Below are 27,957 nucleotides of genomic sequence, written 5' to 3'. Positions count from 1 at the left end.
ATTGCTTTGACATATGGACTGATATATTACACAGCATATTTCAAACACTCATAACTTGCTATAGCAGTGACAGAATAGCGATCAAAAATGCATTCCTATATTTAATAAAATGAGATGAATATAATTTTGATCATAAAAAATTTGCCTTCAGTTCCCCTTTAACAGTTATTCCATGAAATCGAGTCATATGAGCTGATAGCCGACGAGGCATGTAGTGCCAAGTTGGCTATAAGCCATGTACAATGAGATTGAGTGGAATAACTTTTATTCTATTCACAGTTATTGGATTTTGAGAAACAGAGCATTTTTATTTTTTTTTACATATTTGATAAATAAAAACTTTTATACAAAACGTCCGACAAAATCATTAGCTCACCGATTGTACGGCGATCAGCTATTGCCATCACGCGATGTCTGTCATCCATCCATCCGTCCGCACTGCAAAAAGTGAATTCTAGTTAAGAGGAAATATCTTTAATATAGGTGAACTTATCTAATATTTCTTATTCGAAGATTATTAGAACTCAAATATAAGTTTATTTAGCTTACTTTTAGACACTTTTACTCATTTCAAGCTTTAAATTGTCTTATTCTATTGGCAGGTGATTTTGCTTCTTTCTAGAATTAAATGCTTACAATTAGCAAAATTATCTGTCAATAGAATAAGAAAATTTCAAGCTTGAAATGAGGAAAAGCGTCTAAAAGTAAGCTAAATAGTCTTAGAGTCCAAATAATCTTCTAATTATTTGGACTGTAAGATTATTTAGCTTCCTTTTAGACATATTCGATAAATTCACGCATATTAAAGATCTCATCTCATCTCATTATCTGTAGCCACTTTATCCTGTTCTACAGGGTCGCAGGCGAGCTGGAGCCTATCCCAGCTGACTACGGGCGAAAGGCGGGGTACACCCTGGACAAGTCGCCAGGTCATCACAGGGCTGACACATAGACACAGACAACCATTCACACTCACATTCACACCTACGGTCAATTTAGAGTCACCAGTTAACCTAACCTGCATGTCTTTGGACTGTGGGGGAAACCGGAGCACCCGGAGGAAACCCACGCAGACACGGGGAGAACATGCAAACTCCACACAGAAAGGCCCTCGCCGGCCACGGGGCTCGAACCCGGACCTTCTTGCTGTGAGGCAACAGTGCTAACCACTACACCACCGTGCCGCCCCGCATCTCATCTCATCTCATTATCTCTAGCCGCTTTATCCTTCTACAGGGTCGCAGGCAAGCTGGAGCCTATCCCAGCTGACTATGGGCGAAAGGCGGGGTACACCCTGGACAAGTCGCCAGGTCATCACAGGGCTGACACATAGACACAGACAACCATTCACACTCACATTCACACCTACGGTCAATTTAGAGTCACCAGTTAACCTAACCTGCATGTCTTTGGACTGTGGGGGAAACCGGAGCACCCGGAGGAAACCCACGCAGACACGGGGAGAACATGCAAACTCCACACAGAAAGGCCCTCGCCGGCCACGGGGCTCGAACCCGGACCTTCTTGCTGTGAGGCAACAGTGCTAACCACTACACCACCGTGCCGCCCCGCATATTAAAGATATTTTCTCTTAACAAGAAATCATGTTTTGCAGTGCGTTTGTCCACAATTCACCAAAAATCGCTACTCCTCCCTGAGTTTTCAATGGATTTTGATTCTGATCATTTTGTTTGGAAGATCTAATCAGTCTGCACAAAAGTCACTGCCTCGTTTTGTGATTTCTCATTAACAAGTTGCTAATTAGGCCGGTTAACGAACTTTGAGGAAAATCGCTACTCCTCCCAGAGTTTTTAATGGATTTTGATTCTGATGGTTTTGTTTTGAAGATCAAATTGTTCTCATTGTGCTCATGAAAAGCAACTTAGCTAATTATAAATGAGTCTGGTTTCTCATGGTACAGCCATGTGAGTTACTGCGCCACTGACGCTCTGGTTTCCGCTTAAGGCCCCGTCACACTTATTCGGAATTAGCCGGAATGAAAAATTTTTCAAAATTCGTGCCACATTTGGGCGGGAATTTCAAACTGACCAACATTCTTACAGCTTTGTAAGAATGCCGTTCGAATACTTAGAATGCGCTTCCAACCCGCCTCGAATGATTCTTGCACATTCCGGGTGTATTAGCTTTCGAATGCAGTTCAAATGTAGTTGGAACACAGTAGGGATACCTAGAATGCTGTTAGAATGCAGTACGAATATTAAGAATGTACTTCGAATGCCGTACGAGTGCGGTTCGATTGCTGCCCGAATACCACCCGAAGTCTGGTCGGAAGGTGCCTCGAATGCTGTACAAATTCACCTCAAATGCAGTCAGAACGCTCCCGGAATAGCCGCCGAATATGTTTCGAATGTCTAAGAATTCAAAGAGAATGCAGCTCGAATACTTAGAATGCACTTCGAATATCCCGGAATATACGAAGAATTTTCATTCCGACGGCATTCCGGCTCATTCGAGGCACATTCGGGACATTCTGGCAGGATTTGAAGTGGCTTGCCATTTCGATTTTTCCCTCGAACACGATTAGAATGTTTCGAATGCGGTTGGAATGTCGTAAGAATATTTAGAATGTAGTCAGAATGCAGTTAGAATACACTTCGAATGCCGTTCGATATTTCTCCTCTTCCAATGCACCTCGAATGTTTTGAGCATGAGCAAAACATTTGGGCCGGCCACAAGAATGGGCCCGAATGTTTGGAATGCACTCAGAATGCAGTCAGAATTTTTAGAATGCACTTCGAATATCCCGGAATATACGAAGAATTTTCATTCCGACGGCATTCCGGCTCATTCCGCCTATAGTGTGATTGGGGACTGCAGTTTTTCTGGCTGGGGACTGCAGTTGACTTGCTGACTTTGGGACTACGGTTGTTGTGAACGGTTTTGCGCTCAGGTTTCCGCCGGTGGGGGGTTTCTAGCATCAATGAAGCTGACTTTATGTTAGGACTGTTAATGTTATAGTCATGTTGTCTGTTGTTGCCCAAAAGAGGATGGGTTCCCTTTTGAGTCTGGTTCCTCTCGAGGTTTCTTCCTCATGTCATCTGAGGGAGTTTTTCCTTGCCACTGTCGCCACAGGCTTGCTCATAGATTAGGGATAAAATTAGCTCATGTTTTAAGTCGTTCAAATTCTGTAAAGCTGCTTTGCGACAGTGTTTATTGTTAAAAGCACTAGACAAATAAACTTGACTTGACTTGACTACCCTATTAGAATGTAAACAAACCGGCGAAATGACAGGAGCAATTTGTGAAAAATGCTGTAATAAGAATTCATGAAAAATAAAAAATGATATGATCTTAGCATCAAATACTTTTATTCCATATTTTGTTGCTTCTTTGTGTTTTTTGGGGTTTTGTTTTTGAGCAGAGTTTTTATTTTATCCTCGGTTGGTTCAGCAACACTCTCCGCCATTTTGTTTTTCTCTACTCATGGTATATGAGCTGATCTCCTAGTAGTAGAGTAGCCAATCAGAGCGTGTGATTGCTCATATCCAGTGAATGTGGATAGAATAAATACACTTACCACTATCAGATACCTGCCTTAAAGGAACAGTCCACCGTATTTCCATAATGAAATATGCTCTTACCTGAATTGAGACGAGCTGCTCCGTACCTATCCGAGCTTTGCGCGACCTCCCAGTCAGTCAGACGCAGTCAGACGCGCTGTCACTCCTGTTAGCAATGTAGCTAGGCTCAGTATGGCCAACGGTATTTTTTTGGGGCTGTAGTTAGATGTGACCAAACTCTTCCGCGTTTTTCCTGTTTACATAGGTTTATATGACCAGTGATATGAAACAAGTTCAGTTAAAAAAATTGAAACGTAGCGATTTTCTATGCTATGGAAAGTCCGCACTATAATGACAGGCGTACTAACACCTTCTGCGCGCTTCGGCAGCGCATTGATATCTGAGCTCCGTATCAATGCGCTGCCGAAGCACGCAGAAGGTGTTAGTACGCCTGTCATTATAGTGCGGACTTTCCATAGCATAGAAAATCGCTACGTTTCAATTTTTTTAACTGAACTTGTTTCATATCACTGGTCATATAAACCTATGTAAACAGGAAAAACGCGGAAGAGTTTGGTCACATCTAACTACAGCCCCAAAAAAATACCGTTGGCCATACTGAGCCTAGCTACATTGCTAACAGGAGTGACAGTGCGTCTGACTGCGTCTGACTAACTGGGAGGTCGCGCAAAGCTCGGATAGGTACGGAGCAGCTCGTCTCAATTCAGGTAAGAGCATATTTCATTATGGAAATACGGTGGACTGTTCCTTTAATGGTCCATCTTGTCGGTGCACAGATGCAAAGAACAGATCATTTGTTAGCTGGATAGTTTTGATTTGTGACACTGAGCTGGTTGAAAGTCCCAGGAACACTGCAGTCCCTCATGTCCCTCACAAAAAAGCAGTAGTATTTCAAAACCTGTTCATGACATCTCGTGTTATGAGAATGTGAGTGGATTGTAGTTCCCTTGTACTGAGAAGACTCGTGGTCAAGTGGAAGACAACAGTGAAGGATTTTGAGCAAAAGAGGAGTCTCAGGGATATTTGGTCGCTCTCCGTAGTTTAAACATTTCTTTTAGTATATTTCTGTTCTGTTTTTTTTATAATGTCAAAACACGTGTTGTGTCATTAATATTATTATACTCAAACACTTATCAGCGCTATTATTATTGGCAAGTTAACATTTGCTTTGTTTCATAGCCTCCAAGAGGGACTGTATTGAGAGATTTGGCCAGAGGACCATCGAGCGCATCAGCCATGACAACGATGTCATCTGCACAACAGAGTACTCTCGTATAGTGCCTCTGGAGAACGGAGAGGTAATGATTCTGATCCAGTCATCTAGTTGCAGTCTTCAAGTGTTATTTCAACTTGAAACAGGACCAGACTGAGCAACTACATCCCTGGATAAACTAGATCGAGACTAGATGAAACTAAACTGTATGACTGTGTACTGTAATGAACAAAATCCCACTATCTGGTGTTAGAAGAGGATACATTCCTGTTTGAGTCTGGTTTCTTTCAAGTTTCCTTCCTTAGTTTAAGTTTTCTCATACCCCTTTTCCACCAAATCAGTTCCAGGGCTGGTTCGGGGCCAGTGTTGGTGCTGGTTCACAACTCGTTCAACTTGCGAGCCAGCTGAGAACCAGTTTGCTTTTCCATAGCTCGGGGTGCTAAGCGGAGCCACGTCATTACGTCGCTGTATATGTCAGTTATGTCACTGCGTTTGTATAAACCGTGGCGCGAACATCGTAGCAACAACAACACGGAGAAGAAGCAGCAACAACAACAATAATAATGGATGGGTTCGTGTTTGTACAGCTGCAGCTTCTCGCTGCTTAAAAATGGCGACCTTTCGCGATCTTGCTATTGTTGTTGGTCTTAACGACTCCGCCCCCCCGCTGACGTAAGCGGTTCTTTCCTCTGGCCCAGCAGAGAGTTGGTGCTAGCCTGGAACCGGTTTTTCTGGCCCCAGAGCCAGTTCTTTGTCAGTGGAAACAGAAAACCCGGTTCCAAACTAAGCACTGGCCCCGAACCAGCCCTGGAACTGATTTGGTGGAAAAGGGGCATTAGAGAATTTTTTTTTTACCGCTGTCACATCTGCTTTGTTTATTAATGATCTAACTCTAAATCTGTGAAGCTGCATTGTGACAATGACTATTATTAAGATAAAGAACATATTAGAAGAGCAAATAAAAATCATCATAATTTCAGTCTGTCGAGCAGTTTATATTTGATTTTGTATAGTAATAATAATAATAATAATAATAATACATTTTATTTAAGGCGCCTTTCAGGGCACTCAAGGTCACCTCACAATAGACATAAACGACAATAAAGAGTCTCATATCAGGCGGCACGGTGGTGTAGTGGTTAGCACTGTTGCCTCACAGCAAGAAGGTCCGGGTTCGAGCCCCGTGGCCGGCGAGGGCCTTTCTGTGCGGAGTTTGCATGTTCTCCCCGTGTCCGCGTGGGTTTCCTCCGGGTGCTCCGGTTTCCCCCACAGTCCAAAGACATGCAGGTTAGGTTAACTGGTGACTCTAAATTGACCGTAGGTGTGAATGTGAGTGTGAATGGTTGTCTGTGTCTATGTGTCAGCCCTGTGATGACCTGGCGACTTGTCCAGGGTGTACCCCGCCTTTCGCCCGTAGTCAGCTGGGATAGGCTCCAGCTTGCCTGCGACCCTATAGAACAGGATAAAGTGGCTAGAGATAATGAGATGAGATGAGATGAGATGAAGCAACTTTAATCAGTGGAGAAAAATCAAGTCCATTTGTTTTCACCTACTGTGTGTGTCCCCTCTACCCTTCACATACAGATTGTGGTGTCGCTGGTTAACGGGCGACCTGGGGCCATGAACTTTTCCTACTCACCCGTGCTGAGGGAATTCACCAAAGCCACCAGTATCCGCCTGCGTTTCCTGCGCACCAACACACTGCTGGGCCACCTGATGGGCAAAGCACTGAGAGATCCCACCGTCACTCGCCGGGTAAGATGCAGCTCAAGTAAACAGTCACAATGAATAAAAACACAAAATTTGCTTATCCGTGTTTATTAAAGGTCTCAAAACTACTGTGATTATAACTACAGAAAAAATACATTCAAATAAAATTGCACAAAGGGCGGCACGATGGTGTAGTGGTTAGCACTGTCACATCACAGCAAGAAGGTTCTGGGTTTGAGCCCAGTAGTTGACGGGGGCCTTCCTGTGTGGAGTTTGCATGTTCTCTCCGTGTCCGTGTGGGTTTCCTCCGGGTGCTCCGGTTTCCCCCACAGTCCAAAGACATGCAGGTTAGGTTAACTGGTGACTCTAAATTGACCGTAGGTGTGAATGTGAGTGTGAATGGTTATTTGTCTCTATGTGTCAGCCCTGTGATGATCTGGCGACTTGTCCAGGGTGTACCCCGCCTCTTGCCCATAGCCAGCTGAGATAGACTCCAGCTTGCTTGCGACCCTGCAGAGGATAAGCAGTTACGGATAATGGATGGATGGATGGATGGATGGATGGATGGATGGATGGAAATTGCACAAAGCACCGATACCCCTTTTCCACCAAAGCAGTTCCAGGTCCGATTCAGAGCCAGTGCTTAATCTCGAACCAGTTCTTGGTGTGTCAACAATCAAAGAACTGGCTCTCAGCCAAGAACATTGGCTCTAGAGTGACACTAACTTTTTGCTTGTCTAAAACCATGAATCACTTACGTCAGGGGCTAGGGGCGGGCTTACTGTGACCAACCAGCTAAGACTTTATGACTGCCATTTTTACAAAACAGAGCTAATGTAGCTTCTAGTCTGACTAATCCAGTGGGCAGCATGGTAGTGTAGCGGTTAGCACTGTTGCCTCACAGCGAGAATGTTCTGGGTTCGGGCCCCAGGGCCGACAGGGGCCTTTCTGTGTGGAGTTTGCATGTTCTCCCCGTGTCTGCATGTTCTACCCAGGTGCTCCGGTTTCCCCCACAGTCCAAAGACATTTGGTTAGGTTAACATGGGGCGGCCTTGGGCTGAAGTGCCCTTGAGCAAGGCACCTAACCCTCAACTGCTCCCCAGGCGCTGTAGCATAGTTGCCCACTGCTCACTTGTGTGTGCATGCATGTGTTCACTGCTTCAGATGGGTTAAATACAGGGGACGAATTTCAGTATGCTTGAGTGTACATGTGACAAATAAAGTCTTCTTCTTCTAAAAAGAAGAAGAGCAAAATAGTTCATATAAGGTTTGCAAGTTGAACTAGCTCTAGAACCAGCTCAGGACTAGCACCTGGTTTGCACTGGTGGAAAGGGGGTATGAGAGACCCGGCCATTATATGTCACGGGAACAATATGGCAAAAACTAGCTTATCAATAAAATTGAAACAATTGAAAACTAATGCGATCTGCTGATACAGTTAAAAAAAAAACAACCAAATGGAAACATTAACAAGAAATGTCCTGAGTTATTTTACTTTCACGTCTTTTGTTATGGAATGATCTTTGTTTGATATTTCCTCTGTATTTCCTCTGCAGTATTACTATAGCATTAAGGACATCAGCATTGGAGGGAGGTGTGTGTGCAATGGGCATGCTGAAGCCTGCAACGCTGTCGACCCCAATGACCCTTACAAGTAAGAACTTCAGAAAAATCTTTCAGTCGTTTCAGTCTTTCACTTCATCTTTTCAAACTTCGACGTTTTACTCTTATATACAACTCAGACCCAGTATTTTAACTTTGACATTTCATACTTAACACAACCTCTGTTTAATTCCAAAGTATATTAGGCGTATCAGACGCTCGCTGGCCATGCTGTGAAAACTGTGCATGCAGACGCTCATCTAAGTTTCCAAACCTGTCATTGCTTAACTCTTGAATATTTTCTATCATGAATATGATCATTAAAAAGATTATAATCTCTGATTTCCAAAGAAATGTATCTCGTTAAGATCTTTTCAGTACTTTGTGAGTAACAGCAGGTTGAATTTGGTACAACAGAGTAAAAACTCTGCTCGCGTGACGTCGGGAAACTGCTGGTGCAGTTTTTTTGAGTCACGGGAAAGTGGTCAGGCTCTCTCTCTTCTGATCGGTTTCCGACTGAATTACTCGTGAATATCAATCAGATAACTTTTATAGGGATGTTCTCTAGCTCTCACTGTTTCTGATGAAGTATTCAGCAAAATTTTCCATCAGCTAGTTTTGATGTTATGATTCACGGGAGACTTTGAAGTGGGTTTTCATAGCTTTACCTACTTATTTTTTCAAATCAAACTGATTCATGGAAATAAATAACTATTTTAGAATATAACTGTAGTAGTTTTGACGAAAAATATTGAGATCTTAGTGGTCAGAATGAGATTTAAAAAACAAAGTCAGAAATGCGAGTGTCAATTTCAGTTCAACTAAATGTTATTTTTTATTGGACGTGGATCACACAGTTTTTTCAAGGTGAATATTATCATTTATATTCTTTAATATAAACACTAGTAGGCCTTACTTTTGAGAAATATATAGGCCTACAGAGCACAAAGAGGGTATTAGAAATAATCTTTTATTACTTTTTTATTGAGTTTACCGATGTAACTTTTTACCTAATTAGCATAATTAATACTAATTAAATACTAAGTTGCATAATTTGTTTTTACATGTTTTTCAAATGTTGTATTCAGTATACAACCATCTCTGTGTCTGCCAATTTCCATATAAATATCTTGAAAAATAAAAAAAGTTATTAAGAAAAAACATTTGATCTCATTTGTTAATGAGGCCCATTATGGACCATGTGTTCCTCATACAGAATATCACAGCAGTTTTCGAAAAATTAAGCTGTTTTTTTTTTCAATCTTTGATTTGTAATATCTCAAGAACGGATAAAAAATATTTTAATTCTGTAAAAAGTATGATGTTCTACATTCAGTTCTGAATTCAATGAGAGCAATTTCAAGCAATTTGGATTGAAGTTGAATTTTCACTTGATATGCCTAATAGTATCTACTTTTTCTGTTTTTGGAACTTTTACCTTCGAAATAGTTCATTTTCCATCTTTATCTATCTTATTAATCCATCTAGCTTAAGATGACAGTGTAAGATATCAGATGTGTCGTGGTTAAAAATAAGCATGTCCTGGAGCTAGAAACACATCAAACTTACACATGGAAAAGATGATTACACAAGATGTTGTAATCCTGTTTTGTTTTTTTAAACCAGTGTATTGTGATTTATTACCTCAGCCTGTCAGTATGCAGCATGCAGGTTTGTCAAAACAGGTTAATAATTCATGATTACGTTGTTGAGTGTAGTATTGTCACAGGAAAAAGTGTGTATGTGTGTCAGCTTTTTCTCCATTCTAACTATAACTAGACCGGACAATTCCCCGGGGGAAATTGTGAGAGGATGCAGTGCGCGAAGCAATTCAGTCACGCATGTTTGCTGGCCGTGAATGTGTGACCTGCTATGAAGCTACAATGCCATGATTTATGTGTGTGCTTGAGACAGCAGCCCCCCCTCTCTCTGCTCCCTCACTGGCCCCAGTCGGCATGGCGACGGGCCTGAGCAGGAGCGTTAAGACACACAAGATTTTGTCAGTTTTCTGCTGTTTTTTGCTCAGGAGCAGGCCTCGAACAACGACAAAAAACTCGAAAATGAAAGCAGCTATTCACAAATTCTTTCACAGTGAGTGCCACAAGGGTCTCCTGAATACACTGATGTAATTTTTTGTCTGTAGTGTTAAAAATGAGGACACTAGAGCGAGTTAAAAATGAGTGACTTTTCTGTCACGTTTATAATGGGTGTCAATGAGGCCTCTCGGCTGCACTCTCCTCAGTTTGAGGCTTCTCATTCAAAAACTGTAAATCCTATCGTTTGGGTAGACACGTTGTGTGAATCAGGACAAGTTTTACTACTACTTTTGAGAAAATCATGTCTGTAGAGCGAAATTTGTGGCTGAAAACACAGTTTAAGCGAGAAAGTTTGAGCTATTTTTTCAAGCTCTCTACACTCTAAGTAAACGAGCTCCACTGGTGTGTAACGCAATAGACACCCATTCAAAAGCCGGATTTTCTCCCGGAACCCACATGGTGTTTGAGCCGGTACTGATCCGAAAGTGTAGAACCTAGCAGAAAAGTTGAATGCCAGATCCACAGAGGAGAAGTTTTCCTAAGTTTTAGAGTTTGAATCACGTCTCTAGGTGAAAGCATGCCAGAGCAGCGGATGTTTGAAAAAGTGCTTTTTTTCCAATTAATTCCATAGAAATGAATGGGGTTTTTTTGGACGATTTTTTCGCGACGTAGTCGCGAAAAAATCGTATTCTGTAGAGAAAAGTAATAGCATAGCGAGTCCGATCGAGCCGCACGTTTTGATATATTGTTTGTCTGTGTGCGACATACGGTTATTGAGTTATTCGAAATCGAAATTTGCGTAGGAATAATAAAAAGAAGAAGAAGAAGAAGAAGAAGAGAAACACGTAGAAGAACAATAGTTGCAGTGCTTTGCACTGCATCCTAATTATGCCTGGGAGTCAGGTAGTGCAGGCGTGGTCATGCATACGCAGTATATGAAGTTGTACATTAACTTCATAGACTCACAAGTAGGTACAGGACTTAAACAGTCCCCTCAAGGGTGGGCTAGCTTTCAGGTGCACACACGCAAACACACACACACACACACACACACACACACACACACACAAAAGAAGATGACATGACTAATTTTCTTGTATCCTCTAAGCATTCAGAGGTCTGTATTTAACTCTCTTTTGATGTCTGACTCTATAGGTCTGTGGAGGGACTTGCCTTTAATTGACTTTAATGAGATTACTCCTAAAGCAGTTTACATTATACTAGGAGGGATATATATATATATATATATATATATATATATATATATATATATATATATATATATATATAAAATCTCATCTTCTTCCACTTATCCGGAGCCGGGTCGCGGAGGCAGCAGTCTGAGCATGGAAGCCCAAACTTCCCTTTCCCCAGACACCTCGGCCAGCTCCTCGGGAAGAACACCGAGGCGTTCCCAGGCCAGCCGAGAGACATAGTCCCTCCAGCGTGTCCTGGGTCTTCCCCGGGGCCTCCTCCCGGGGGGACATGCCTGGAACACCTCCCCAGGTTAGGCGTCTAGGAGGCATCCGAAAGAGATGCCTGAGCCACCTCAGCTGATTCCTCTCGATGTGGAGGAGCAGCGGCTCTACTCCGAGCTCCTCCCAAGTGACTGTGCTTCTCACCCTATCTCTAAGGGAGCACCCAGCCACCCTGCAAAGGAAACTCATTTCGGCCGCTTGTATCCGCGATCTTGTTCTTTCGGTCATTACCCAAAGCTCATGACCATAGGTGAGATCTATCGGTGCAGCCTCTGCAGTGATGCGGTCGCTTTACCGGTCCATCGTGTTGAAGAAGGACCTGAGCCAAAAGGCGAAGCTCTCGATTTACCGGTCGATCTACGTTCCGACTCTCACCTATGGTCATGAGCTTTGGTCATATTACCCATAGCCGCTTATCCTGTGCAGGGTCGTGGGCAAGCTGGAGCCTATCCCAGCTGACAATGGGCGAGAGGCGGGGTACACCCTGGATAAGTCACCAGGTCATCGCAGGGCTGACACACAAACGACCATTCACACCTACGTCAATTTAGAGCCACCACTTAACATAACCTGCATGTTTTTGGACTGTGGGGGAAACCGGAGCACCCGGAGGAAACCCATGCAGACCATGCAAACTCCACACAGAAAGACCCTCGTCGGTCGCTGGGCTCGAACCCAGGACCTTCTTGCTGTGAGATGACAGTGCTAACCACTATATATATATATATATATATATATATATATATATATATATATATATATATATATATATATATATATATATATATATACACACACACACACAAATTGAAAAAGTATTCATACCCCTTTAACTTTTTCACATTTTCCCACCTTACAACCACCTTACAACCACGAACTTAAAAGTTTTTTATTGAGATTTTATGTGATAGACCAACACAGAGTAGCACATACCGTAATTGTGAAGTGAAACGAAAATGATAAATGGTCTTCAAAATTTTAAACAAATAAAAATCTGAAAAATGTGGTGTGCATTAGTATTCAGCCCCCTGTACTCTGACACCTCTAAATACAATCCAGTGCAATCAATTGCCTTCAGAAGTCATCTAATTAGTTAATAGAGTCCTACTGTGTGTAATTTACTCTCAGCATAAATACACTTGTTCTGTGAAGGCCTCAGTGGTTTGTTAGAGAACACTGAAGAACAAACAGCATCATGAAGACCAAAGAACTCACCAGACAGGTCAGGGATAAAGTTCTGGAGAAGCTTAAAGCAGGGTTAGGTTATAAAAAAATATCCCAAGCTCTGAACATCTCAAGAAGCACTGTTCAATCCATCATTCAAAAATGGAAAAAGTATGGCACAACTGCAAACCTACCAAGACATGGCCGTCCACCTAAACTGACAGAGCGAGCAAGGAGAGCACTGGTCAGAGAAGCAGCCAAGGGGCCCATGATCACTCTGGAGGAGCTGCAGAAATACACAACTCAGGTGGGAGAATCTGTGCACAGGACAACTATAAGTCGTACACTCCACAAATCTGGCCTTTTTGGAAGAGTGGCAAGAAGAAAGCCATTGTTGAAAGACAGGCATAAGAAGTCCCGTTTGCAGTTTGCCAGAAGCCATGTAGGGGACACAGCAAACATGTGGAAGAAGGTGCTTTGGTCAGATGAGACCAAAGTTAAACTTTTTGGCCTAAATGCAAAGCGCTATGTGTGGCGGAAAACTAACACTGCTCATCACCCTGCACACACCATCCCTACTGTGAAACATGGTGGTGGCAGCATCATGCTATGGGGATGCTTTTCTTCAGCAGGGACAGGGAAGCTGGTCAGAGTTGATGGGAAGATGGATGGAGCTAAATACAGGGCAATCCTGGAAGAAAACCTGTTGGAGGCTGCAAAAGACTTGAGACTGGGAAGGAGATTCACCTTCCAGCAAGACAATTACCCTAAACATACAGCCAGAGCTACAATGGAATGGTTTAGATCAAAGAATATTCATGTGTTAGAATGGCCCAGTCAAAGTCCAGACCTAAATCCCATTGAGCATCTGTGGCAAGACTTGAAAATTGCTGTTCACAGACGCTCTCCATCCAATCTGGCTGAGCTTGAGCTATTTTGGAAGGAAGAATGGGCAAAAATTTCAGTGTCTAGATGTGCAAAGCTGGTAGAGACATACCACAGAAGACTTGCAGCTGTAATTGCAGCAAAAGGTGGCTCTACAAAGTATTGATGCAGGGGGGCTGAATACTAATGCACACCACATTTTTATTTGTTTAAAATTTTGTAGACCATTTATCATTTTCGTTTCACTTCGCAATTATGTGCTACTCTGTGTTGGTCTATCACATAAAATCTCAATAAAAAACTTTTAAGTTTGTGGTTGTAAGGTGGAAAAATGTGAAAAAGTTCAAGGGGTATGAATACTTTTTCAAGGCACTGTACATATATAAATAAATAAAATATGTGTTAATACAAATTCTAGTGTAAAATAATAAATAAATATACATATTCCAATTTACAGTTCAATTATAATATAATTATAATTTGATTCTAAAAATTTGACTTCATTAGTTGTAAGACTTGATGGCTGAAAATGCAACAGCCTTGAAATTTTTATTTACTTCATTGTTCCACATTACTACTGTCCGTGGATAAAAGGAGTACTTATAAACATTATTAGATACACTAAGTTGGTGGAAAAGACAATTGTTTAGTAACCTGGTAGCTCTTGTTATTTGATGCACCTCAGGAGGGAAACTGATGCCAACATCTCATCTCATTATCTGTAGCCGCTTTATCCTTCTACAGGGTCGCAGGCAAGCTGGAGCCTATCCCAGCTGACTACGGGCGAAAGGCGGGGTACACCCTGGACAAGTCGCCAGGTCATCACAGGGCTGACACATAGACACAGACAACCATTCACACTCACATTCACACCTACAGTCAATTTAGAGTCACCAGTTAACCTAACCTGCATGTCTTTGGACTGTGGAGGAAACCGGAGCACCCGGAGGAAATCCACGCGGACACGGGGAGAACATGCAAACTCCACACAGAAAGGCCCTCGCCGGCCCCGGGGCTCGAACCCGGACCTTCTTGCTGTGAGGCGACAGCACTAACCACTACACCACCATGCCGCCCTGATGCCAACATGTCCCATCAAAATGTTGTAGAACATGCTTGTTTGGAAGAGGAGTCTACGATCTTCGAGGGAATCCCAGCCAAGATGTTCAGTCAATGGTGAAACGTGACTGAAACACGAATAATCATTGAAAACAAATCTTGCAGCTCGGTGTTGGACCATTTCAAATTGGTTGATGTTCTGTTTGGTGTAAGGATTCCAGGCATTGCAAGCATATTCAAGTTTTGGACGCACCAGGGTACGGTAGGCTGTGTCCTTGACTTTTGGATTACAACCTCCCAGGATACGACGCAGGAGCCCAAGGGTAGAATTTGCCTTCTTGCAGATGTTATTGACGTGTTCCTTCCAACACGACTTATAAGATATGGTGATTCCAAGATATTTTGTTGAATTTACTCTAGAGATCAAATGGCCATTTAGAAAATAGCTGAATATGGTCGGACTTTTCTTGCACGTTATGCCAAGATGATAACATTTCTTGACGTTAAATTCAAGTTGCCAAGTTTTGGACCAGGATGATAGTTGTTCAAGGTCATTTTGTAAAGGCCAGCAGTCTTGTATATTACTTATATCTCTGTAAAGGATACAGTCATCTGCGAATAGACGCAAGTTTGAGTTTACAGATGATGAGATGTTGTTTATATACAGCAAGAATAAGACAGGTCCTAAAACGGAGCCCTTATTATGACAGATGTGGAAGGGCATGTTATAGCTAAGCTTCTGCAGGCAGCTCACAATATAAGTTGTGCATTTTCAAGCCAGACAGCAGAGCAGTGGCTTGCTACTCTGTTCCTGGAGTATCCCTGCTATAACACATGGGCGGCATGGTGGTGTAGTAGGGAGCACGGTTAGCACTGTCACCTCACAGCAAGAAGGTTCTGTGTTCGAGCCCAGTGGCCGATGGGGGCCTTTCTGTGTAGAGTTTGCATGTTCTCCCCGTGTCTGCGTGGGTTTCCTCCGGGTGCTCCGGTTTCCCCCACAGTCCAAAGACATGGGTAGGTTAACATGGGGCGGCCTTGGGCTCAGGTTGGGCTGAAGTGCCCTTGAGCAAGGCACCTAACCCCCAACTGCTCCCCGGGCGCTGTAGCATAGCTGCCCACTGCTCTGGGTATGTGTGTGTGCTCACTGCTCACGTGTGTGCATGTATGTGTTCACTGCTTCAGATGGGTTAAATGCAGAGAGGAATTTCACTGTGCTTAAGTGTACGTGTGATAAATAAAGTACTGTATGTAGAATCAGGAAGGGTCTGTTAATTAGCAGATTACTTGGGTCAGCTCTTTTAGAGGAGGAAATGCAATAAAACGTATATGGCGGGGGACAAAGTGGTGAAAAAGTATGCTGATTTGCTCTATTTTTCCGAATTTGTTACAATAAATGGTTTCACATCCTCATACAAAATGTGATATAAGACAAGGAGAACATGAGGAAACACAAAACACAGTTTTAATGAACATTTCACTAACCAAAGGAAGAAAAACAGTATGCAACACTTATCTCACCAATGTGAAAAAGTAATTGCCTCCTTAACTTAAGTGGTTGGGCCACATTTAGCAGCAACAACTGCAACTGCAATAACTGCTTACGGTAACTGGAAATCAGTCTTTCACGTCGCTGTGGAGGAATTTCGACCCTCTTTTCTTTGAAGAATTGCTTTCATTCAGCCACACTGAAGAGCTTTCAAGCATGAACTTCCCATTTTGTGCCATTGCTCTTACGCTTTGGATCGTTGTGATGACCAGACATTCATCCTTCAAGATTTTCTGGTAGAGAGCAGAATTCATGGTTTTGTCAAATCTGGCAAGTCTTTGTCATGTTTGGGCTGCTTAGTGAATGGAAATCATAATTCTACAGCCACATATGCATCCTATACCTTTGTGTGTTTCCAACTTTGTGGTAACAGTTTGGGGACGGCCCACGTGTGGGTGTGATGGTCAGGTGTCCACATACTTTTTTCCCTGAAGTGCAGAAGAAATCAGGAAGGGAGCAAATACTTTTTCATGTCACTGTATTTCAGTTAGGAAGTCCAGCTATAAACCACCAGGATTGTTAAGATTCATGTTCTCTCTTTAATGGGCTGCTCCATCGGTGTCCTACCCAGAGAAAGTCTCAGGCTTTACTAGGGGTCTACTGTGCATTTATTAATCTAGACAGCGAGACAATGCTCCAGATCCTGTGTTTATTGAACATTTGAGAGCTGTAATCTAGATCGAGCTTCTCACTCCTTAAACTGTGACCATCTTTATATGAATAGTAAAAACTTAAACCATTTGTTCCATAAACAGAATAATCAGAAAAATGATAAATACCAAAATTGCTGAAGCCTTAGTAAACTTGGCAAACATATTGTAATAATGACACTTAGAAAAACGTCCTAGACACGAAGCAAGCCCCATCTGTAAACTGGCAGTTGGTTTGTTTAATATTTCAGGAATTCACCAACTTTTTTCTCACTCTGGGTAGACGCTACAGTGGTGCCGCGATTGGGAAACAGTCTCCTGCTCCGTGTCTGCCTCTTGTCCCTGTGAATCCTGCTGCTTTAGTTTTGAGTGAGATCATCTGGAAACGTGTCAGAACCATCAGCATAAAACTCCTCACCTCTTCACAGATCTGGATACAGAAAACCCAAAGGCCCTCAGTAGATTTATACTGACATGAAACAGATGTGGATTTGATGGCTTGTGCGTGTGTCAAGCAGGTTTCTTGGCTGTGTTTTGTTATCACACGAGTGCATGTCTGTAGTTTGCTGTTTCACAATGTTGTATAAATTTTGAGCAAATTTTAGAAAATAGACCCATTTCCGCAATGGATTTTCTTTTACACAAATTCAACATGCTTGAAAGTATTTAAATGGAAACCAGATTTCTAATGGGCGGCACGGTGGTGTAGTGGTTAGCTCCGTTGCCTCACAGCAAGAAGGTCCGGGTTCGAGCCCTGTGGCCGGCGAGGTCCTTTCTGTGCGGAGTTTGCATGTTCTCCCCGTGTCCGCGTGGGTTTCCTCCAGGTGCTCCGGTTTCCCCCACAGTCCAAAGACATGCAGGTTAGGTTAACTGGTGACTCTAAATTGACCGTAGGTGTGAATGGTTGTCTGTGTCTATGTGTCGGCCCTGTGATGACCTGGCGACTTGTCCAGGGTGTACCCCGCCTTTCGCCTGTAGTCAGCTGGGATAGGCTCCAGCTTGCCTGCGACCCTGTAGAACAGGATAAAGTGGCTAGAGATAATGAGATGAGATGAGATGAGACTTGATCCATCCAAAGATCAACTCCAGTAAGTGTCAATATTTCTTCTATTTATTATGAGCAGATTGGTTGATATGCGTACACTGTGGTGCATACACAGGAAAAATGACAGCAATTTTTCCAGAGTTAAAAGTATTTTCCTCAAAAATAGTTAATTTTGCTCTATTTTGAGTTTAGAGAGTAAAAATTTGCTTCCACTCCAACTCCAAATAGTTGGAGTGGGAGCAATTACAGAGTAATTGAGTAACAGAGTTGGTTGTGGCTCTGAACTGAGTAAAAAAGTACAAGAGTGAATTTCAAGACACGTTGAATAGAGTCAAATACCAGATAAATGAAGCTGTTGTATAAAGCAGTTTTAGAACTGTGTTGGAATGTGTGAAAAAACATTATCCACTGTGACTTTACCTGATGGGATTAGGAGTTAATCTGATGGGATTTAGAGATGGCAGTAGGAGGGGTTTTCACTCTTCTCAGTGAATGGAATGGAAATTTTTACCCTTCTCATTGAATACCCCTCCCACTACCAACCCTTTATCCCAAAACAATAGGACATAATTTTTTGATGGCCAATTGATTGTCCAAATCAATGGAGCAGATTTAAGTTTTTGTGTTTGATCCATTCCTAAGCCTGAACAGAATCACCTCAAGTGATCAAAACGGTTCAACACAATGGGTAAGGTCATGTTTTTTCACACATTCCAACACAGTTCTAAAACTGCTTTTTACAGCATCTTCATTTATCTGTTTTTTTTTAAGTACAATCATGACATACATACTACATAGATATTATTGTAGCTGAACTTGTGCTGAATACAAAAAAAGTCATATGATTTTGAAAATACTGTTTAGATTTGTTGAAATTGACAACAGTATCAGAGCATACCAAAATCATTAGAGTGCCAGAAAATACCCTCAGATCCCAGAGGGTTAAAAGATGAATAAACAATAAACATTAAGTTAAATGCATACTACACAGTTTTATATTACATATATTTAACAGTTATTCACCGAAGATGAAGTGAATATCGGTGAATAATGACCGAGATGAAGTCGAGGTTGTTATTCACCGATATTCACTGAGCATGAGGTGGATAATTATTTTAGTATTAATACACAAGTGATTATTAGGGCCCGAGCCCTATAGGGCGAAGGCCCTATTGTTCTTGTAAGAGTTCACTATTATTAGGGCCCGAGCCCTATGGGCGAAGGCCCTATTGTTCTTGTAAGAGTTCACTATTATTATTCTTCCGTCTTCTTCTTCTTCTTTATTTTTCTCCGCTGTTGGGCCATTTTCGGGGCGCTTGCCATGGGTGAAAACGCACGAAATTTGGCACCAGTTCCGAGAATTGCCACCGCTACTCAGAACCAAAAGCCCAAACTTGGCCGGGGTTCAGGGCCTCTATAGCGCCCCCTAAGTCGTTGTGATTTTGGTCTCCCGCATTAAGGTGCCTGGTTGCCATGTAGTTTGTAGTAGTGGCATGCCATTTGGTACGCATATGTATCTCACTAAGCCGGACAAAAATGTAATGCCAATGCATTAGCCACGCCCAACAGGAAGTGAGGTAATTTCACTTTTGTGCGAAATGCATGGCCACGAAGACGGCGCAACTCCTCCTAGACCGTTCATAGGAATGTCACCAAAATTGATACACATCATCTACAGACATGGCTGACAAAAGTTACTAAATACGTTTCACGTAGCGTAAACCGTTCAGAAGTTATACGTCAATCAATTTTCAATGCAAAATTTTACATGCTTAAAAATTCATAACAAATCTTCTAATTGCTCAAAACTGCTCATACTTCACACGCAAATCATTCATTGGGCTTCTGACATGTTACCCAGTTTCTGTGATATTTCGCCACTGGGGGCGCTATTTTTGGGCAAAAAATCCAATCTTTCCTCAAATTTGGTCAAACTTCACGGCCACCCTCTTACTACCTCCCATGTCATGTATACCACATTTTGGGAATTTTCGTCCATGGGGGGCGCTGTTTCTGGCCGACGCGATTGCTCCAAAACGGGTTTTTGGTAAATAATTCCATAATGCTTTTCCTTCACACCACTACCTTGTGATAGTGCGTTGCTGTTGTAGACACTTATTTTTCCAACTCATTATCGCTCATGTACAGCATAGCGCCACCTGCTGCCATGGGAAAAACCAAAAAATTTATTCTTCAAAAATCTATATCTCATCTTCTATTTACTCAATTGTCATCAAACTTCATACGCAAACTCTTCATAGCTCACCTGACATGTAAGCCAAATTTTGTGCACTTTCGCCCCTGGGGGTGCTGGTTATGGCTGAAATGATATTGCAGCTTCTGATTTGTCAAACTTGGCAAGCAAACTCTTTACAAGACCCTTATTGGGGCACTTGCCATGGTCGACAACGCACGAAATTTGGCTCCTTTTTCTTAGACTGCCACCGCTACTGAGAACCAGAAGCCCAGATCCAGGCGGGCCTCAGGGCCTCTATAGCGCCCCCTAACTCGTTGTGATTTTGGCCTCCCGCATTAAGGTGCCTGGTTGCCATGTAGTTTGTAGTAGTGGCATGCCATTTGGTACGCATATGTATCTCACTAAGCCGGACATAAATGTAATGCCAATGCATTAGCCACGCCCAACAGGAAGTGAGGTAATTTCACTTTTGTGCGAAATGCATCGCTACGAAGACGGCGCAACTCCTCCTTGACCGTTCATAGGAATGTCACCAAAATTGATACACATCATCTACAGACATGGCTGACAAAAGTTCCTAGATATGTTTCAGGTAGCATAAACCGTTCAGAAGTTATAGGTCAATCAATTTTCAATGCAAAATTTTACATGCTTAAAAATTCATTACAAATCTTCTAATTGCTCAAAACTGCTCATACTTCACACGCAAATCACTCATTGGGCTTCTGACATGTTACCCAATTTCTGTGATATTTCGCCACTGGGGGCGCTATTTTTGGGCAAAAAATCCAATCTTTCCTCAAATTTGGTCAAACTTCACGGCCACCCTCTTACTACCTCCCATGTCATGTTCACCACATTTTGGGAATTTTCGTCCATGGGGGGGCGCTGTTTTTGGCCGACGCAATTGCTCCAAAACGGGTTTTTGGTAAATAATTCCATCATGCTTTTCCTTCACACCACTACCTTGTGATAGTGCGTTGCTGTTGTAGACACTTATTTCTCCAACTCATAATCGCTCATGTACAGCATAGCGCCACCTACTGACATGGGAAAAACCAAAAAATTTATTCTTCAACAATCTATATCTCATCTTCTATTTACTCAATTGTCATCAAACTTCATACGCAAACTCTTCATAGCTCACCTGACATGTTCGCCAAATTTTCTGCACTTTCGCCCCTGGGGGTGCTGGTTATGGCTATTGTTATTATTAGGCCCCGAGCACCGTACAGTGCGAGACCCTATTGTTGCCATGTGTCCAATTCTGTGCTTTGTCGCCATTGCGGGAGTAATGTCTCTTGCCGAGGAAGCTGTGGAAGGTTTTTCGCGGGGACGCATGCCCCCGCCCCCCTTGGCCGCTGGCGCGAGGGCCCGTTGAGGCCGCTTGTGGCTTTAATTATTCTTCCGTCTTCTTCTTCTTCTTCCGTCTTCTTCTTCTTCTTTATTTTTCTCCGCTGTTGGGCCATTTTCGGGGCGCTTGCCATGGGCGAAAACGCGCGAAATTTGGCGCCACTTCCGAGAATTGCCACCGCTACTCAGACCCAAAAGCCCACACTTGGCCGGGGCTCAGGGCCTCTATAGCGCCCCCTAAGTCGTTGTGATTTTGGCATCCCGCATTAAGGTGCCTGGTTGCCATATAGTTTGTAGTAGTGGCATGCCATTTGGTACGCATATGTATCTCAGTAAGCCGGACAAAAATGTAATGCCAATGCATTAGCCACGCCCAACAGGAAGTGAGGTAATTTCACTTTTGTGTGAAATGCATGGCCACGAAGACGGCGCAACTCCTCCTAGACCGTTCATAGGAATGTCACCAAAATTGATACACATCATCTACAGACATGGCTGACAAAAGTTACTAAATACGTTTCACGTAGGATAAACCGTTCAGAAGTTATACGTCAATCAATTTTCACTTCAAAATTTTACATGCTAAAAAATTCATAACAAATCTTCTAATTGCTCAACACTGCTCATACTTCACACGCTAATCACTCATTGGGCTTCTGACATGTTACCCAATTTCTGTGATATTTCGCCACTGGGGGCGCTATTTTTGGGCAAAAAATCCAATCTTTCCTCAAATTTGGTCAAACTTCACGGCCACCCTCTTACTACCTCCCATGTCATGTATACCACATTTTGGGAATTTTCGTCCATGGGGGGCGCTGTTTTTGGCCGACGCAATTTCTCCAAAACGGGTTTTTGGTAAATAATTCCATAATGCTTTTCCTTCACACCACTACCTTGTGACAGTGCGCTGCTGTTGTGGACACTTATTTTTCCATCTCATAATCACTCATGTACAGCATAGCGCCACCTACTGACATGGGAAAAACCAAAAAATTTATTCTTCAAAAATCTATATCTCATCTTCTGTTTACTCAATTGTCATCAAACTTCATACGTAACCTCTTCATAGCTCACCTGACATGTACGCCAAATTTTGTCCACTTTCGCCCCTGGGGGTGCTGGTTATGGCAGAAATGATATTGCAGCTTCTGATTTGTCAAACTTGGCAGGCAAACTCTTTACAAGACCCTTTTTGGGGCGCTTGCCATGGTCGCCATCGCACGAAATTTGGCTCCTTTTTCTTAGACTCCCACCGCTACTGAGAACCAGAAGCCCGGATCCAGGCGGGCCTCAGGGCCTCTATAGCGCCCCCTAACTCATTGTGATTTTGGCCTCCCGCATTAAGGTGCCTGGTTGCCATGTAGTTTGTAGTAGTGGCATGCCATTTGGTACGCATATGTATCTCACTTTGCCGGACAAAAATGTAATGCCAATGCATTAGCCACGCCCAACAGGAAGTGAGGTAATTTCACTTTTGTGCGAAATGCATGGCCACGAAGACGGCGCTACTCCTCCTAGACCGTTCATAGGAATGTCACCAAAATTGATAAACATCATCTACAGACACGGCTGACCAAAGTTCCTAAATACGTTTCACGTAGAATAAACCGTTCAGAAGTTATACGTCAATCAATTTTCAATGCAAAATTTTACATGCTTAAAAATTCATAACATATCTTCAAATTGCTCACAACTGCTCATACTTCACACGGAAATCACACATTGGGCATCTGACATGTTACCCAATTTCTGTGATATTTCGCCACTGGGGGCGCTATTTTTGGGCAAAAACTCCAATCTTTCCTCAAATTTGGTCAAACTTCACGGCCACCCTCTTACTACCTCCCATGTCATGTACACCACATTTTGGGAATTTTCGTCCATGGGGGGCGCTGTTTTTGGCCAACGCAATTGCTCCGAAACAGGATTTTGGTAAATAATTCCATAATGCTTCTCCTTCACACCACTACCTTGTGATAGTACGTTGCTGTTGTAGACACTTATTTTTCCAACTCATAATCGCTCATGTGCAGCATAGCGCCACCTACTGACATGGGAGAAACCAAAAAATTTATTCTTCAAAAATCAATATCTCATCTTCTATTTTCTCAATCTTGGTCAAACTTGATACGCACACTCTTAACAGGTCACCTGACATATGTGCCAAATTTTGTGAACTTTTGCCACTGGGGGCGCTGTTTTCAGGCAACAATTTTTATCTCGGCTTCTGATTGGTCAAACTTGATCAAACTTTACAAAACAACTCTTCATAGGTCCCTTGATATGTATACCAAATTTGGTGAACTTTCACCACTGGGGGCGCTCATTGCGCTGTAGCAGTTGCAGGAGAGGTGTTTACAATCATGAGGCACCAGGAGTATGTTGTTTTGGTTGCCTTAAACACACATGACTTGTGGGGGATGGGTAGGCAGTCGGGAGCAAGTGTTGTAGCGTTACATACAGACTAATAGATGTCTAACAGAAGACAATCCTATGAAGCTATAGCTTGGTGACTGATGAGGTAAATACATTAATTTGGTTGGGAAGCCATGGCATAAAATGTTCTGTCCATGACAACATCTCAGCGCGCCGTGTACTCTGTGTCCAATTCTGTGCTTTGTCACCATTGTGGGAGTAATGTCTCTTGCCAAAGAAGCTGTGGAAGGTATTTCGCGGGGACGCATGCCCCCGCCCCCCTTGGCCGCTGGCGCGAGGGCCCGTCGAGGCCGCTTGCGGCTTTAATTAGGGCCCGAGCCCTATAGGGCGAAGGCCCTATTGTTCTTGTAAGAGTTCACTATTATTAGGGCCCGAGCCCTATGGGCGAAGGCCCTATTGTTCTTGTAAGAGTTCACTATTATTATTCTTCTTCCGTCTTCTTTTTCTTCTTCTTCTTCTTCTTCCGTCTTCTTCTTCTTCCGTCTTCTTCTTCTTCTTTATTTTTCTCCGCTGTTGGGCCATTTTCGGGGCGCTTGCCATGGGCGAAAACGCACGAAATTTGGCGCCAGTTCCGAGAATTGCCACCGCTACTCAGAACCAGAAGCCCAAACTTGGCCGGGGCTCCGGGCCTCTATAGCGCCCCCTAAGTCGTTGTGATTTTGGCCTCCCGCATTAAGGTGCCTGGGTGCCATGTAGTTTGTAGTAGTGGCATGCCATTTGGTACGCATATGTATCTCACTAAGCCGGACAAAAATGTAATGCCAATGCATTAGCCACGCCCAACAGGAAGTGAGGTAATTTCACTTTTGTGCGAAATGCATGGCCACGAAGACGGCGCAACTCCTCCTAGACCGTTCATAGGAATGTCACCAAAATTGATACACATCATCTACAGGCATGGCTGGCAAAAGTTACTAAATACGTTTCACGTAGGATAAACCGTTCAGAAGTTATACGTCAATCAATTTTCGATGCAAAATTTTACATGCTTAAAAATTCATAACAAATCTTCTGATTGCTCAAAACTGCTCATACTTCACACGCAAATCACTCCTGGGGCTTCTGACATGTTACCCAATTTCTGTGATATTTCGCCACTGGGGGCGCTATTTTTGGGCAAAAATTCCAATCTTTCCTCAAATTTGGTCAAACTTCACGGCCACCCTCTTACTACCTCCCATGTCATGTATACCACAATTTGGAAATTTTCGTCCATGGGGGGCGCTGTTTTTGGCCGACGCAATTGCTCCAAAACGGGTTTTTGGTAAATAATTCCATAATGCTTTTCCTTCACACCACTACCTTGTGATAGTACGTTGCTGCTGTAGACACTTATTTTTCCAACTCATAATCGCTCATGTACAGCATAGCACCACCTACTGACATGGGAAAAACCAAAAAATTTATTCTTCAAAAATCTATATCTCATCTTCTATTTACTCAATTGTCATCAAACTTCATACGCAAACTCTTCATAGCTCACCTGACATATACGCCAAATTTTGTGCACTTTCGCCCCTGGGGGTGCTGGTTATGGCAAAAATGATATTGCAGCTTCTGATTTGTCAAACTTGGCAAGCAAACGCTTTACAAGACCCTTTTTGGGGCGCTTGCCATGGTCGACAGCGCACGAAATTTGGCTCCTTTTTCTTAGACTGCCACCGCTACTGAGAACCAGAAGCCCAGATCCAGGCGGGCCTCAGGGCCTCTTTAGCGCCCCCTAAGTCGTTGTGATTTTGGCCTCCCGCTTAAAGGTGCCTGGTTGCCATGTAGTTTGTAGTAGTGGCATGCCATTTGGTACGCATATGTATCTCACTAAGCCGGACAAAAATGTAATGCCAATGCATTAGCCACGCCCAACAGGAAGTGAGGTAATTTCACTTTTGTGCGAAATGCATGGCCACGAAGACGGCACAACTCCTCCTAGGCCGTTCATAGGAATGTCACCAAAATTGAGAGACATCATCTACAGACATGGCTGACAAAAGTTCCTAAATACGTTTCACGTAGGATAAGCCGTTCAGAAGTTATACGTCAATCAATTTTCAATGCAAAATTTTACATGCTTAAAAATTCATAACAAATCTTCTAATTGCTCAAAACTGCTCATACTTCACACGCAAATCACTCATTGGGCTTCTGACATGCTACCCAAATTCTGTGATATTTCGCCACTGGGGGCGCTATTTTTGGGCAAAAAATCCAATCTTTCCTCAAATTTGGTCAAACTTCACGGCCACCCTCTTACTACCTCCCATGTCATGTATACCCCATTTTGGGAATTTTCGTCCATGGGGGGCGCTGTTTTTGGCCGACGCAATTGCTCCAAAACGGGTTTTTGGTAAATAATTCCATAATGCTTTTCCTTCACACCACTACCTTGTGACAGTACGTTGCTGTTGTAGACACTTATTTTTCCAACTCATAATCGCTCATGTACAGCATAGCGCCACCTACTGACATGGGAAAAACCACAAAATTTATTCTTCAAAAATCTATATCTCATCTTCTATTTACTCAATTGTCATCAAACTTCATACGCAAACTCTTCATAGGTCACCTGACATATACGCCAAATTTTGTTCACTTTCGCCACTGGGGGCGCTATTTTTGTGCAAAAAATCCAATCTTTCCTCAAATTTGGTCAAACTTCACGGCCACCCTCTTACTACCTCCCATGTCACGTATACCACATTTTGGGAGTTTTCGTCCATGGGGGGCGCTGTTTTTGGCTGACGCAATTGCTCCAAAACGGGTTTTTGGTAAATAATTCCATAATGCTTTTCCTTCACACCACTACCTTGTGATTGTACGTTGCTGTTGTAGACTCTTATTTTTCCAACTCATAATCGCTCATGTACAGCATAGCGCCACCTACTGACATGGGAAAAACCAAAAAATTTATTCTTCAAAAATCTATATCTCATCTTCTATTTACTCAATTGTCATCACACTTCATTAGCAAACTCTTCATAGCTCACCTGACATATATGCCAAATTTTGTGCACTTTCGCCCCTGGGGGTGCTGGTTATGGCAAAAATGATATTGCAGCTTCTGATTTGTCAAACTTGGCAAGCAAACTCTTTACAAGACCCTTATTGGGGCGCTTGCCATGGTCGACAACGCACGAGATTTGGCTCCTTTTTCTTAGACTGCCACCGCTACTGAGAACCAGAAGCCCAGATCCAGGCGGGCCTCAGGGCCTCTATAGCGCCCCCCCAGCACCGTACAGTGCGAGACCCTATTGTTACCATGTGTCCAATTCTGTGCTTTGTCGCCATTGTGGGAGTAATGTCTCTTGCCGAAGAAGCTGTGGAAGTTATTTCGCGGGGACGCATGCCCCCGCCCCCCTTGGCCGCTGGCGCGAGGGCCCGTCGAGGCCGCTTGCGGCTTTAATTATTCTTCCGTCTTCTTCTTCTTCTTCTTCTTTATTTTTCTCCGCTGTTGGGCCATTTTCGGGGCACTTGCCATGGGCGAAAACGCACCAAATTTGGCACCAGTTCCGAGAATTGCCACCGCTACTCAGAACCAAAAGCCCAAACTTGGCCGGGGCTCAGGGCCTCTATAGCGCCCCCTAAGTCGTTGTGATTTTGGTCTCCCGCATTAAGGTGCCTGGTTGCCATGTAGTTTGTAGTAGTGGCATGCCATTTGGTACGCATATGTATCTCACTAAGCCGGACAAAAATGTAATGCCAATGCATTAGCCACGCCCAACAGGAAGTGAGGTAATTTCACTTTTGTGCGAAATGCATGGCCACGAAGACGGCGCAACTCCTCCTGGACCGTTCATAGGAATGTCACCAAAATTGATAGACGTCATCTACAGACATGGCTGACAAAAGTTACTAAATACGTTTCACGTAGCATAAACCGTTCAGAAGTTATACGTCAATCAATTTTCGATGCAACATTTTACATGCTTAAAAATTCATAACAAATCTTCTAGTTGCTCAAAACTGCTCATACTTCACACGCACATCACTCATTGGGCTTCTGACATGTTACCCAATTTCTGTGATATTTCGCCACTGGGGGCG

The 27,957-nt window shown here is 43.1% G+C and overlaps 1 protein-coding gene across 1 annotated transcript in view; it reads left to right on the top strand.

Moving 5' to 3' along the window:
* The window catches only part of lama5 (laminin, alpha 5), a 244,931-nt gene that overhangs the window by 84,820 nt on the left and 132,154 nt on the right, over nucleotides 1-27,957 (top strand). The window contains 3 exon segments of the mRNA XM_060937932.1: nucleotides 4,722-4,840; nucleotides 6,340-6,510; nucleotides 8,022-8,119. Coding sequence (XP_060793915.1) covers nucleotides 4,722-4,840; nucleotides 6,340-6,510; nucleotides 8,022-8,119 — 388 coding nt within the window.

This window comes from Neoarius graeffei, chromosome 13 (assembly GCF_027579695.1).
Source record: "Neoarius graeffei isolate fNeoGra1 chromosome 13, fNeoGra1.pri, whole genome shotgun sequence".
Taxonomy (NCBI): domain Eukaryota; kingdom Metazoa; phylum Chordata; class Actinopteri; order Siluriformes; family Ariidae; genus Neoarius; species Neoarius graeffei.
This window is presented reverse-complemented; position numbering and strand designations above follow the sequence as displayed.